Below are 13,866 nucleotides of genomic sequence, written 5' to 3'. Positions count from 1 at the left end.
ATAGAAGGATTTATGTGGAGTAAATGGGCTGGCTGATGTGGTTACTTTCCATGGCAATGTTGCCAGTCCTCATGGAAGGTGTGACACTCACAGCACTTCCTATGGAGCCTCATCTGGCCTTTGGCCAGCTGTAGAGTTGCACCTCAGTGTGCTTAAGACCCAACCTAAATTTTGCAGTAGGCTGCTCATTTACCTGAAAAATTAAGGAAGAGATCTATAAGCTAAATCTCATCTCCATTTTGCAGTCCAAAAATCAAAATTAGGAATCCTCTTAAAAAGCTAAACAATATGCCACTTCAAATATATCACTTGTTTCCTCAAACATTATACTTGAAGTTTTAATGTTTTTTCAATTTGTGTTATGGAAATAATTCAGGTGGTGACTCAAATAACAGTAGGCTTAGGCAATGTATTGAGAGAACTTGATGGCAGCTTCAGCCGGTGGTACAGTGGTACCTCTGGTAGCGAACGGGGTCCGTTCTGGAGGCACGTTCTCAACATGAAAAGGCCGCATCCTGAAGCACCACATCTGTGCACGTGCGTGACATGATCCAGCGCTTCTGCACATGCACAAAGTGTTATTTAGTGCTTCTGCGCATGCGTTGAACCTGGAAGTAACCCGTTCCGGGACTTCCAGGTTCGGCGCGTCCATAACCTGAAAAGACGTAACCTGCAGCGGACGTAACATGAGGTATGACTGTATATTGTGGGTGAAACCGACACCACTCCCAAGTCCCTCTGCTACCAGCGCGGCTTTCAACATCGGGCTACTGGTAGCAGAGGTACTCAGGAGGAGCAACTGTTTCACCTGCGATATACTGCCAGGTGAATCTACCATCGCTCTACCCCTCATACCGCAGAGGGAGGAACAAGCTGTATTGCAGGGCTGATTCAGCTTAGTCCTCCCTTGGCTTCTTTAAACTGCTCCCGCTCCCCTAGCTGAGCCCCGATACCTGACCAGAGAGGCATGGGGCTCGCTCAACTGGGGGGCAGGGGCACTTAAATGCTCAGCTGGGAGTGGGGGTGGGCTGAGGCCAATGCAGCTTGTTTTTTCAACACTGTGATATATCACCAGGCCGTGATGTTTGGCTTGGTGATACACTGCGATGTTGAAAAGCTGATATAGCCCAGCCCTAAAGAACAGGCCAGCTGAAACTGATAGAAAATGAACTGAAAGACACAGAAGGTAAAAGCATAAAACCTGCCTCTGAATTTACTTATTTAAAGAGTGTAGTTAGCAATATGCCAGTATGCAAAATAAGCCTGCAACAAATAAATCATAGCCGCAAATGATTCGCATTGCAATATGTGCACAATTGCTTCATAAAGCAAAGCTGGCCATCCTGACATTGGTTTCACCATGCTTTAATGAGTTCTGTCACCCTGGGTAGACACAGCATCTATAAACAGATAAATTACATCACTCGGCTTCTTCTGTTATCATAAGAGCAGCACAGAAAGATATCTGTGGGGAAGAGTGTATTAGGTCCAACACAGCATATAGATCCAACTCGCATGCCAGAGACAGGAAAACCTAGCCCTCCAGCACCACCAGAGCTTTCTACAGATGTTCATAGAATCATAGAATAGAATCATAGAGTTGGAAGAGACCACAAGGGCCATCCAGTCCAACCCCCTGCCAAGCAGGAAACACCATCAAAGCATTCCTGACAGATGGCTGTCAAACCTCCGCATAAAGACCTCCAAAGAAGGAGATTCCACCACACTCATTGGCAGCAAATTCCACTGTCAAACAGCACTTACTGTCAGGAAGTTCTTTCTAATGTTTAGGTGGAATCTTCTTTCTTGTAGTTTGAATCCATTGCTCCGTGTCCGCTTCTCTGGAGCAGCAGAAAACAACCTTTCTCCCTCCTCTATATGACATCCTTTTATATATTTGAACATGGCTATCATATCACCCCTTAACCTTCTCTTCTCCAGGCTAAACATACCCAGCTCCCTAAGCTGTTCCTCATAAGGCATTGTTTCCAGGCCTTTGACCATTTTGGTTGCCTTCTTCTGGACACGTTCCAGCTTGTCAGTATCCTTCTTGAACTGTGGTGCCCAGAACTGGACACAATATTCCAGGTAAGGTCTGACCAGAGTGGAATACAGTGGTACTATTACTTCCCTTGATCTAGATGCTATACTCTAGATCAAAGGAAGTAATAGTACCACTGTATTTCGCTCTGGTCATAAAGTAAAGCTGGCCATCCTGACATTGGTTTCACCATGCTTTAATGAGTTCTGTCACCTTGGGTAGACACAGCATCTATAAACAGATAAATTACATCACTCAGCTTCTTTTGTTATCATAACAGCAGCATACAAAGCTATCTGTGGTGAAGAGCATATTAGGTCCAACACAGCATATAGATCCAACTCGCATGCCAGAGACAGGAAAACCTAATCCTCCAGCACCACCAGAGCTTCCTACAGATGTTCATGTTGTTACCAGGTATGGGGCAAGCTTCCATTCATCCCTTTTCATGAGTTCATGCCTTCATAAGGGCCACAAGTCAGAACCTGGACCTTCTCAGCACTAGACCAACAGGTAGATCCCTCTCTCTCTTTTGGGCCCTAGAAACAAGTGGCGCCACTTTCTTTTTGTAATTTCTGCAGTCTCACTGTTTTTGAAAAATTTATTTGCTATCCTCATGCCAGAAATAAGAGTGTGGTGTCCTACCAAGCACCGTTTGTGTCAGATAAGATTTATCATCTTTTAAAGCTGCCTCTGGAGTATCATGTTCAGAGGATTAGAAATCACCACCTGACTATAATAGAAGATTCATATAACCAGACTGCCACATGAATACCATTAGCATTTAAATTCCTGAGCTGATAAATGTTTGCTGTCCCACACCCTCCTCTCCACCTATAGAAGTCCGTATCTCACTCATTTGGTATGCAGATATTTATCAATTTACAACAAATCTTATGCCAGGGTACGGTAGATAAGGCGCCATTGCCTCTCAGTTGAACTGGACAATTTATGCCTCTGCACAAACTGGGGAAAAAATAAAATAATAAAATCAGTGGAACCATGTAGTTGTGATAAGAGCCTGAATTTCACACACAACTGATTCCCCCCCAACCTATTTTGCAATGCAAATTTCAAGAGATATGCTGTTTTCATTAACTATGATGCTGCAATTGTTGTAAATCTCCTGTCAAACCTCAAACTGTTTACAAAACTGCTGATGCTATGAAAAAATGCTAAAGACATGATGCTATGAAAGACTGGCTATAATTAGCACCAAAGTCCCTTGAATTTTCTAATATATGCAAAGAACATAGGGGATGAGATGGGGTAAGCCTCATTTCATGCTGGGCATTGGAGAAAGGCACAAACAGCAGGAATTTCACTCACTGGTCCATCCTCCTTCAATGCTTGGAGCAAAATGACATGCTCTGTTCAAACAAACATCATCTGTACAGTGAAGATAGAGCGGGTCAAAACTGCACTTACTGGCCCCACCCCATAACCTATGCATTCAGAAGCTCTTGTACATTTAACAAAGTAGAATCCCAGAGCATGCATATACATCATGATGTGTCAACAGTCTTTCTTTCTCTCTTAGTTTGTGCCAGGAACTGAAATAAGAAGATTCATGCTGCTTGACTTCATGAAAAGCTTGACATAGAGCAAGACAACACCTCATCCCTGACTCAGGTTCTCTGTGACTGCAGAGTACCATATCTTATACTGTATATCGGAAAAACAATCTGAGATTGTTATGATTGTTACCAACATCTATCTGTGCCATCATTGCGAAGGATCACTCAAAATGCTCTGCCATTCCATTTTATCCATAAACCCTGCTTGAAGCCAACAACAATTTCTCCCCTAGACACGTCCATAAGTTTCTGAAGACTACATTATGGTTCATTACAAAATGTTTTTCATGAGACTTCAAGTAAATGAATAAATATCTAACAGTGGCCGGGTTTGCAAACGAAATGATGGCATGAATACGCAGATTCCTGCAGACAGACTTGCAACTGCTTTGCTTCTCTCTCTCCCCCCCCCAACTTTTTTTATTCCAAGGTTTGGCTTAGCATGTAGTCCAAACGAAGGTTCATGGCTCACCTCCCTAACAATGAGCTGCCAGCAAAGAACAAAACCAAGCCACAGTCTGGCTTACCACATTATGCAAACAAGATCACTGGCAGCATTCTCAAAATAACCGCTGCCAATTTAATGCTAGATTTTAATATTCACACACTCATCAATATGATAAATCAATAGCTCTTACTGTTTAGACAAATGCATTTTGCTTTTTAAAGCGCTTGTTACTAAATGTACGGCACACTTTAAAAGAAGTTCACGTCATGTTCCTGATTGAGTTAACTGACATGCTTAATTGTAGCAAAAGTTCCTCAAGTAGTAGTAGAATTTAAAAAAAAGAATAGGGTATTTTCTTGAATGAGATCTACACATATTTCAAGTGGACAATATCTAATTACTATACATCATAGTGTTTGTCAGTTATTTTACCAAGTCAGTCATTTTACTGAGATAATTGTCAGACAATCTTCATGGAACATTTACTGTAATAACTTTTTTCTGCTCTGCACTGACAGAAGATGAAAATCAACTTTGTTCTAGCATTAAAATGCAATATTCAACTCCTCTCACGTTTTCTCAGGTCATCAAGATTTCAAGTACTGCCTCATTTTCCATTTACACAAGTTGCTGTGTTTTGTTTATGCCTTTTTCAAATGCTTTAAGCTTAATGAGATAAAATGTCTCAATTTCAGATGCTTTTACGTGTTTAAATAAGTATACAGTAACCACTTTATTTGAGAAAACAGTCACAGTAACACTAGGGTTGCAAACCTTAAGGGAGCCTGGGACACCTGTTGTATTTTCAGATCTTAATTTTGTTTTGATTAAGACAGAGGCCTGACAGGCCTCATAAGGACAGCTGCTGTGGCTGCTGCCCAGCAAGGACTGGGGTATTTGGGGGAAAGTTTTGTTCAAATATTACTGATATTAACCTTTTTTGTATTTTTATGTGTAAATTGTTTGATTCTATGATTCAGTTTGGTTATATAGTTTTTAATGTGTTTTATTTATTTTTATGACTACTTTGCTATTGTTTTAATTATGTAGATCAGGGATGTCCAACAGGTCAATCGCTGGTGCTTAGTTTTAACTAACTGTTGTGGTGGCAACTCTGCTTTAAGGTTCTAGTTTTCCAAACTGGGATTCTGTTAAATACTTCATTTAATGGTGAGATACCAGTGGGCAAGTTAATAGGTAAGGCCTTGTCACTTCTTGCTTTGGCCAAGTGACTTGATCCAACCCCAGCCCCGTACTTTGCTGGGGGTGGGAATTCAGTAGGGCTTACTTATGAGTAGGCATGGTTAGGATTGCAGGGAATGACAGAACAACACAAGTTTTTACCAGGTATCCCACAGGGGAGCTGCAGAAAGACTGTAGTTGGTCAAGGGACGCATGCACTCAAAAAGGTTGAAAACCTCTGCTTTAACAGATTGGTTTATCACCCCAATGAGAACTAGGCCAATGTATGCAAAAGATGTGTGAAGACAGGACTGTTTGAAACACTAGCAGGGGCTCACATGACTGACTGCTCCTCTGCACAAAATCTTTCTGTGCACATTGGACATTTACATCATGGGAAAAGGTTGTAGCTGAGCCTTCTCTCTACCATGCTGGGGTTTTTTTGTTTATTAAAGTATCTAGGATGTTTTTTTAATTATTAAAACAACAAGAGTCACCAAGAGCAGTATGAGACTTATCACAACATGAAGCAATGTAAACCTGAGTCGCATAAGGACAACTCCCTCTGCTTACCTTCTGTTAGCGCTTCATCCAGGAACAATTTTAGCCGTCTGCTTCTGAGTCCAAACACTTTCCCCGTTTCATGCAGAAGCCCTTGATATGTGAGTCCATTCTGACCAACCGGGTTTTCCATTAAAAGAGTTCCCACCAATCCATTCAGACACTCTGCAGGAAACAAGTTATGATGATTCTCAGCAGCGAAAAGAAACAAAAGTTTTCCTTATGTCCCACAGGCATGCATTTCTCCTATACCCTCCTAGAAATCTGATGCCAGCCTCAGGCTGTAATCCCATGTGCACTTAACCAGGAGTAAACCCCATTAAACACATGGGATTGTATGGGGGTGCACTATCATTTATAATTCATACCCCAAGCAAGGCTGGAAGTTGGCTGCCCTGTGTTAAGAAAGGATCTTGCAATGCTTTTCTATTAAAACTACAATGATATGGCAATATAATTTGTCTAGCATAAATGTACAACATCTACATAATTTGTGAGAACAAGATTAAGTTTATAACTGAACTTGCTCAAGACATGAGAAGTTTATGAGTGTACATGTAATGGGATTGTCGAGTAAATGCGTCTGTTTTGCACACATCCAGAACAGCTGCTTTCCAGTATATCCTTGAGCTGGTCTTGTTACGGTAATTCTATTCTCAACTCTAGAGATAAGTTCGTTTTGTCTTCATATGTTCTATGAAAACCCCAGGCTCCAACTTACTGTTGCCTTCCCCCGCAATATCACTTCAGTTCTTTACCTTCCCTCCCTCAAAAACAAAAACAAAACAAAACTCCAGCATGTCAAAACCTTAATAGTATTACTTTTGGGGGAAGAGGCAGAAAGACCATGACCTGTGCCTGTTTAATCGTGTGATGGGGGTCATATGTAACCACAGCAACTGGAAACAGGAAGCAGCCATGCCTTTAGCTATATTTCAAACGAGGCCCAAGATTTAAGTTGCAAAAAATAATTTGATCTCGTATCATATGATCAGTAAAATTACCTTGTGGTTTTGCATTCACTAGTTGTAAATTGATATACTGACAGAGAAAGCCATCAAGACTGTTCAAGGCTGGCACTGACCCCGCAGTTACATGAAGCATCTTTCCACTGAGACTCAGCAAGTCTGTTTGGTTTTTCAGTTCTGAAAAGAGAAATCCGACTGCTATAAGCAAACCAACATGCAACAACTCTCCCAGTTGTCACTTGATACTGGTCAGCTGCTTACAATAAGTTTGCTTTCAGATGCAGTTCACAGATTGTTGGCATCCATCTGTCTCGAGAGACAATGGAGTGAGCCTCCGGGGGTGAAGTCAAACTGCTGAAGAATCACAGCACCTGCTGTGGCTGCAGATACCAGTAACTTGTAACAGCTACCTCCTGTATTGCTTTTGCTGTGTTAGCAGCACCAAAGTGACCTCTCCAGGGCATAAGCCTGGGCAGGGCGTATGGAGTTCACAGATACTCCTCCTTAAACTGGAAACATTTTTGTCTGGTTATTTGTATTCACTTGCGGGGAATATTTATAGTGCAGTAGACATTAGGCGTTGTTGAACTCCACCTCATGTCAGCCAGGGGCAGAGGAAGGGGGATGCAGTGCGTGCGGGCTGCCCCGGGTGTCACCACTGGGGGTGGTGACAAAATGCCGGGCTGCACTCACTGCGGGGCCTGCAGTGCGCCTGAGTCATGTGTCTCTCCTGGGAGAGATGCAGTGGCTTGGGAGCGCACCAGCTCCACGCTGCACAGATGGTCCACCCGCTGCCTCCCCCGCCAGCTGTAGGGTGGCTTAGTGGGAGGAGACAGGTGGCTCGTCCTGTCCTTGCCCCGCCCATGGGGGCGCCACCACACCACAGGTGCCCGAGTGGCTTCCTCCTTCGCTGATGTCAGCCCCAGTTGTCCGCAAAGCCACAGTTTTGCCAGCCCCAATGTATATGGCATAAAGAGATTAAGATTAGAAAGCATCTTTGGACTGGATTGATGTGCCTGGCTCAGGACGTCCTACATTGCAAAGTCTGGGCCATTCTTATGTTACTAGGGTGTCAAGACTCTCAGTGTTGCATCCTATTTCTGCAAGGAGAAGTTCCATTCGAAAGAATTCTAAAATCTTAGTGAGAGGGTCAATAAGCATATAGATAGAGGTGATCCAATTGGAACTGTGCAGTTAAGGCTTTCAAAAAGCTTTTGATAAAGTACCGCACCCAAAACACCCGAGTAAGTCTGGAAGTCATGGGTAAGAGCTACTGATCCATAGCACAAGGAACAGGAATCAGAGGGTAGGAATAAATGGACAGTTCTTCTAATGGAGGGTATAGAAAGTGAAGTTTTCCAAATATCCATATTAGGACCTGTGCTTTCAGAATTGTTCACAGTTTATCTAGAAATAGGAGTGAGCAGTGAGGTAGTTGGGTTTGCTGAGGACACCAAATTGTTCAAGTGGGTTAAAACAAAACGAAGATTTCCATGTAAGTCTATCATTACTGTCGAGCCTAACGTATCACACAAGATTCTGCGAGGGGGGACTCCATGCATGCTGTCCTGAAATCCTTCTAGAAACCATTTTTTTAAAAGTTATTTATTTATTAAAGTTATCTTCCGCCGTTCCTCCCAAAGGAGTCTCTTGCTTATTTTGCCCCTTTTGATTTTTTTTTAAGTGTGGTGTCTAGAAGGACAACGAAGACTGCTAACAATGGGGAAGACATTTATGAATGCATTTATTGCATTAAGAAGTATTGCACAAAAGGATTTATTTGCTTTTTTTCATCTGCAGAAGGCGGAAATTCTGACAGCATCAGACTAAAGGTCTAGTGCTTGAATAAATTTACCTGCAAATAAGGATGGCACACCCAATCATTATCAGTCCATGAACTGCAAGAAATGCCATATTATTATTTACACAACTCAGATTATCTACACATTATGTGAAGGTGCCATAAATCGGGGTGGGGATCTGTCAATACAAACCACTCAAAAAGCAATTCCCACACCTTTTGCCCTCTCGTGCCTATGATATTTTAGAGAAGGTGTATCAATGAACTGGTGCCATCCTATGTGAACATAAATCACAAGTCTTCCAAACACTCTGAAATTAACTTGTTAATATTTATACATATGCACACACACACACATATATATGAGGGTACAGGTAGGTAGCCGTGTTGGTCTGGATCGAAGTAAAATAAAAAAATTCCTTCAGTAGCACCTTAAAGACCAACTAAGTTTTTATTTTGGTATGAGCTTTCGTGTGCATGCACACTTCTTCAGATACATATATATGAGGGATAATACAGCAAGAATAATTTTAAGTTCAGATCACTTGAATAGATCTTCAACTTATTTGAATAAATATCAATTGGGAGATGTTACAGAATCTTACAGAGCTGCATTTTAAAGCAAGTCAAGAGTTACAAAAAATCTTTCTATACATGTGTGGAATTATGTGGAGCAGAATTCATTTGTCCATACTTTTATATTTAGAAAAATCACATTCTAAGACATGCAAATTAGTCTGCCTCTCTTTGTCTGCCAAGCAAAACCACATAAGCAGATACATAATTTGGAACATGAGCTCAATATTCAGTAAAGGTGCTGTAGCTGAACATTTGGTTCAAAATGCTGAGTGGACCAGAGATAAACCTTCCCAATGACCCTCATCACTAAGTGATGACACAGCAGATTCAGCTGTATTGCTTTGTGCTTTGTGGCTTGATGAGCACATTGCTCTTTGTGCAGGTTTGTTTTTTACTCCAAAGATAATGGCACCATGCATCTTGACACAGCAGAGAGAACAATACAGCTCAAGATGATCCGGGCAAACAAGAAATCACTTTAACAGTTTAAAAAATGAAAAGTGCTTTCCTGTTACCTGACCGTTTCATCTTTTTCATGTATAGCTTTCTCTGTTAACAACATTAGGATATTAAACACAAAAGCAGAAAAAAATGTAGAATCATTCTATTAACTCTTCTGTTTCCTAAACCCTATATTTACATTGCATATGTATAAGCTAAAACTGCCAACATCCGGTGTAGACCACAATTTAGTTTTATATAGTAGGGAGATAAACTAAATATTGGGCAGGTTTTTGCACAATCAATAGATCTCCCCCAAAACACAACTAGGCACTGCTTTCACTGTGAGCTTTCATCACATAGACAAATCTGATTGGTTGCATCATTACCGTTGCTAGGAAGAAGGCCAATCTGAAGGGTGAGGAAGCTTCAGCCAATCAGGCTTGTGAGAACAGGCTCCCAATGAGTATTTCTACCACCACAATCAGAATATAAAGGGCTTGCCAAGAAGCAGCCACCTACATATGTCACTGAGAAGGAAAGCACTTTTTACAGTGGAGAAAGGTTTTGTTAATAGCTCCCCTCACTCAGGCTCACCCCTAACTGCTGTTTCATCTTCTTCTTAATATCTATGGTAAAAGCTACCCAACAAAACCAATGAGATAAGTATGTGTGAGCAGTATAAAACGTCTGTAAAGTGTGACACTACTCATGTGCTATGCAAAGTATACTCAAAAACATGTTTCTGAAATGTGCATGAAAGCCTTTAAGCAAAGTACTAGTATGAAACTGTTTGCTATGGCGTATTCAATTTCTCTTAAATTCTTTTTAAAAAAGAAGAAGAAAAAGTTGACAGCTAGGACACCAGCAACAAGGGGGCTCAGGAAACCTCCATAGGGTCTATGTGTTTTCCATGTGTTGCTATAGGATCAGCAGTTTCTTTTTTTATATAAAAAAAAAACTTTAAAAGGGTAACAATGGCGACGCAACACAATATGAACATAGTGTGAATTTTTTTACTCAGATCTTTTTATTGCAACAGTCATGTTCTGTTTCTTGTCACTGGAAAGTTTTATGTGTCAAAATTATTGTCTACCTGTTTAAGAGAAAAAACAAGTTAAAACCTAAAGTGTATTTTAACAAAATTGTTCTGTATATACAAGTCTGGAGATCTTCAAACCTCCGTATGACAAAACACTTCAAAGTGGCTACAGCAGAGAAATGGCTTTATGACAGCTTTAGAATGCAAACCACATATGTTCTAACTATATCAGAGTTTGAAATACTACCACACCTTGTTCTTCTGGGTTTAAGTAGCCAAATAAGGAGTCAAAAAGCACACTCCTGAACATTCCATCTGAAATTGAGCGAATTTACCACAGAAGCAGCCTTCAGCAGGATTTTTTAAAATACAATTCTGGAGTTGTTTATAACCAGTTTCAACAGTGTATAAACGTCTTGTCAAAAAGTAAAGTAAAACACAGGTCCAAGACTAGGCATACTTCCAAGGAGATTTTAATTTTAAAGCAAGTGTCACCTGTGCTATAAAACTGGAGTAATAATAGTTTCCCCAAAACATGCAAACACACACAGACCGTGAGAAGTGTGTGCTCCTTGCACATGAGCCCTCATCACACTTAACCACTACCCACCTGTTTTTCCATTGAAAACCGCTAACTTTGAATTTTCAAGACCAAAAATGCATGAAATGGTGTTAACAAGTTTGGCGAAGTCTAATGTATTATCTCCTTTGGGATTTTCCAGCAACACTGTACCAGCTGGAAAGAGAAGCACAAAGCAGCAATTGTAAGAAACCAATTTTGTTTAATCAATTCGTTGTCAATACTGTTACACCTATACCAGTGATGGGCAACCTTTTGAGCTTGGTGTGCCAAAATTAGCCAAAAAAAACCTGAGCATAACTCGGGTGGTGTGTCACTTCAAGAAAAAAACCATAATTTCACGATATTTATAGTTTAAATAACAAAAATGTATAATTGTAATATATAACTGTAAACCAAAAACTAATTATTTAACCAAACCAAACAAAAAAACCCTTATTTATCACAAAGTGCCCAGAGTTGTTGAGCTTTTTGGGGGGAGCTGCTGACCAAGGTTTTGGAGGCTTTTGGGGGGGTGCAAAAGTTGCTTTGCTTTTGGGGGGCTGCCCCAAAGCTGCTGCGCTTTTTTGGGGGAAAACAGAACAGAAATAAATGACGAATAGTACCTTCGCTGGAACTAACACACATCACCGACATAGTCTGCCAAAGCGCCAAAAAACCCAGCACAGAACGGGTTAAAAAATGAACGCTGTTACTCCCAATCATAGTCTGCCAAAGTGCCAGAAAAAAACAGCACAGAAAGGGTTAAAAAACCAATCTCTGGCTACCAGCAGCAACAACAAAAAATCCAGGTTTTAACAGCGGAGACAAGCTGTAGCGTGAGGAGGAGCGGGAGAACAAATGGGGGGGGGGACAACAACAACAGTGTGAATGGGCCAATGGGGCGCGTGCCAGCAGTGAGGGCTCTGCGTGTCACGTCTGACACGCGTGTCATAGGTTTGCCATCACTGACCTATACTGTAAGGGGGGGCAGGCCAAGGGAACAAATGTGGCTCTTGGGACTCTCCTTGGCCATTTCCCCTTCCCATTCCTTCTCCGTACGTCCTCAACTGATTTTGCCTGGCTGGAATGTAGGCTAATGTACAAAGGCAAAGATCACATCCATTGCTGCACCCATCATTGCCTCCCATCCTTGGCATGAGGCCCTCAGAGGCTCCCCACAAAAGTACAAGGCTCTCAGGTTGAAAAAGACACACACACACACCGCTGTGAATACACACCTATTGTGTGAATACATTTACCTAGCAAGTTACTTGAATTGCACAATTCTTTCATCTCATCCAGGAATTATATCAGAGGTTTAAAAAAACAAAAACCTTCTTTAAAATTGACACTAAATAACCAAACACAATGGTTCAAATGATTAAGATGCCTAAACACATTTCTCAAGGTTGACTTTGTTAAAAATATTTAAATTGATTTTTTTTAAAGAAAATTGTCAGGATTAAAACATACGTAAAACTAATTCAATGGAGCCAAAGGAGGTTGAAACTGATTTTTCTTGAATGGTTGCTCTCCACTGCACATAACAAGGCACATGAGAAATGGAAACAGCTTCCAAAAGCCGTTTGCGTTCTGGCACAGGGGTCAAGCTTTCAAAAGGAAGAAGTCTTATTAAGGATATTCAAACCCTTTGTGTGAGCTACCCTTTGGGTCCTTGCCATAACATTTTTTAAAAGCAGTTTTTGATTTTTGATGCAGCAGTTTCAAAGAAGACAAATGACAGTAACTTTCAGAAATAGTTTAAGGAATTCCTACCTTGCTCTTTCCCATTCACAGAGATGTTCAGATTGACATAAGCACATGCTGGCTCAATGCGATGATTCAGAGCACCTTTGGCTAGTGTAATTTCCAGTTCTGATCCCTTCAGCTAAATAAACAAGCATTACATTTTCTTAAAATTAATATTCTAAGAGGAGACACTCAAACTATTTCCCCTCAGAATTATTACAACTTGGAAATGCTGCAGGGATGATAGTGACAATAGTTGTAATTTAACGCTGCTTCATAATAAAAGACTGCAATACAGTATGTTAGCAGAGGCAGCCCTGGTGACCTTAAAAAATATAATATTTGCAATTTATAAGCCAGCAAATAAACTTTTAAGCCTGCAGAAAGGTTAAATGCAGGAAAAGAGCCTCTTCCCCAATCAGAGGAAGACCGAAAGGAGTCACAGCAGCACATGCAGGTAACATTATGAAATGCCATTTCTGGGTCTGCTAATGTTGGCCACTAGGGGGCAATTGTTACTACCCATTAGCCACCAGGAAACTGTCAAATTTCAAAGCTGAATTAAGAATTCTGAATACTAAGAAAGTGTGGGTGCAAAGCCACACACACAAAAACCTTCACAGCTACCATGCAAGTGTTAAGGCCCATTTCCCCCAAAACGTTATATTTTTATTTATCTGGGTGCACATAGGACTGAAACCTGTAGACTTAAACCTGTAAAATGCCTTAAGTAACATTCCATTATTAAATGCAAGTAGGGTTTCTTGTCCTTATTTTCCTCACAGTCTCATAGATAGCCAGGGGACCCTGTCTTCAGCAACATGGAGTATGAGAGGCTGAAAGGACAGGGGGAAGTCACTAAAAAATGAGGCAGTTGCTTGGATTTTTGCGGTTTCATTAATATTCATTGCACCC

At 41.0% G+C, this 13,866-nt stretch overlaps 1 protein-coding gene across 2 annotated transcripts in view; it reads right to left on the bottom strand.

Annotated features, from left to right (window-relative positions):
* The window catches only part of IARS1 (isoleucyl-tRNA synthetase 1), a 104,197-nt gene that overhangs the window by 1,277 nt on the left and 89,054 nt on the right, over nucleotides 1-13,866 (bottom strand). For both annotated transcript variants that reach the window (XM_060271486.2, XM_035106206.3), the window contains exons 31-34: nucleotides 12,979-13,090; nucleotides 11,251-11,376; nucleotides 6,814-6,954; nucleotides 5,822-5,974 (exon numbers count right to left, since the gene is read on the bottom strand). In XM_060271486.2, coding sequence (XP_060127469.1) covers nucleotides 5,822-5,974; nucleotides 6,814-6,954; nucleotides 11,251-11,376; nucleotides 12,979-13,090 — 532 coding nt within the window. The remainder of the gene's footprint in view (nucleotides 1-5,821; nucleotides 5,975-6,813; nucleotides 6,955-11,250; nucleotides 11,377-12,978; nucleotides 13,091-13,866) is intronic.

The sequence above is a fragment of the Zootoca vivipara genome, chromosome 2, assembly GCF_965207765.1.
Source record: "Zootoca vivipara chromosome 2, rZooViv2.hap1.1, whole genome shotgun sequence".
NCBI lineage: Eukaryota > Metazoa > Chordata > Lepidosauria > Squamata > Lacertidae > Zootoca > Zootoca vivipara.
Note: the sequence above shows the minus strand (reverse complement) of the source record. Positions and strands in the feature narration are given on the sequence as shown.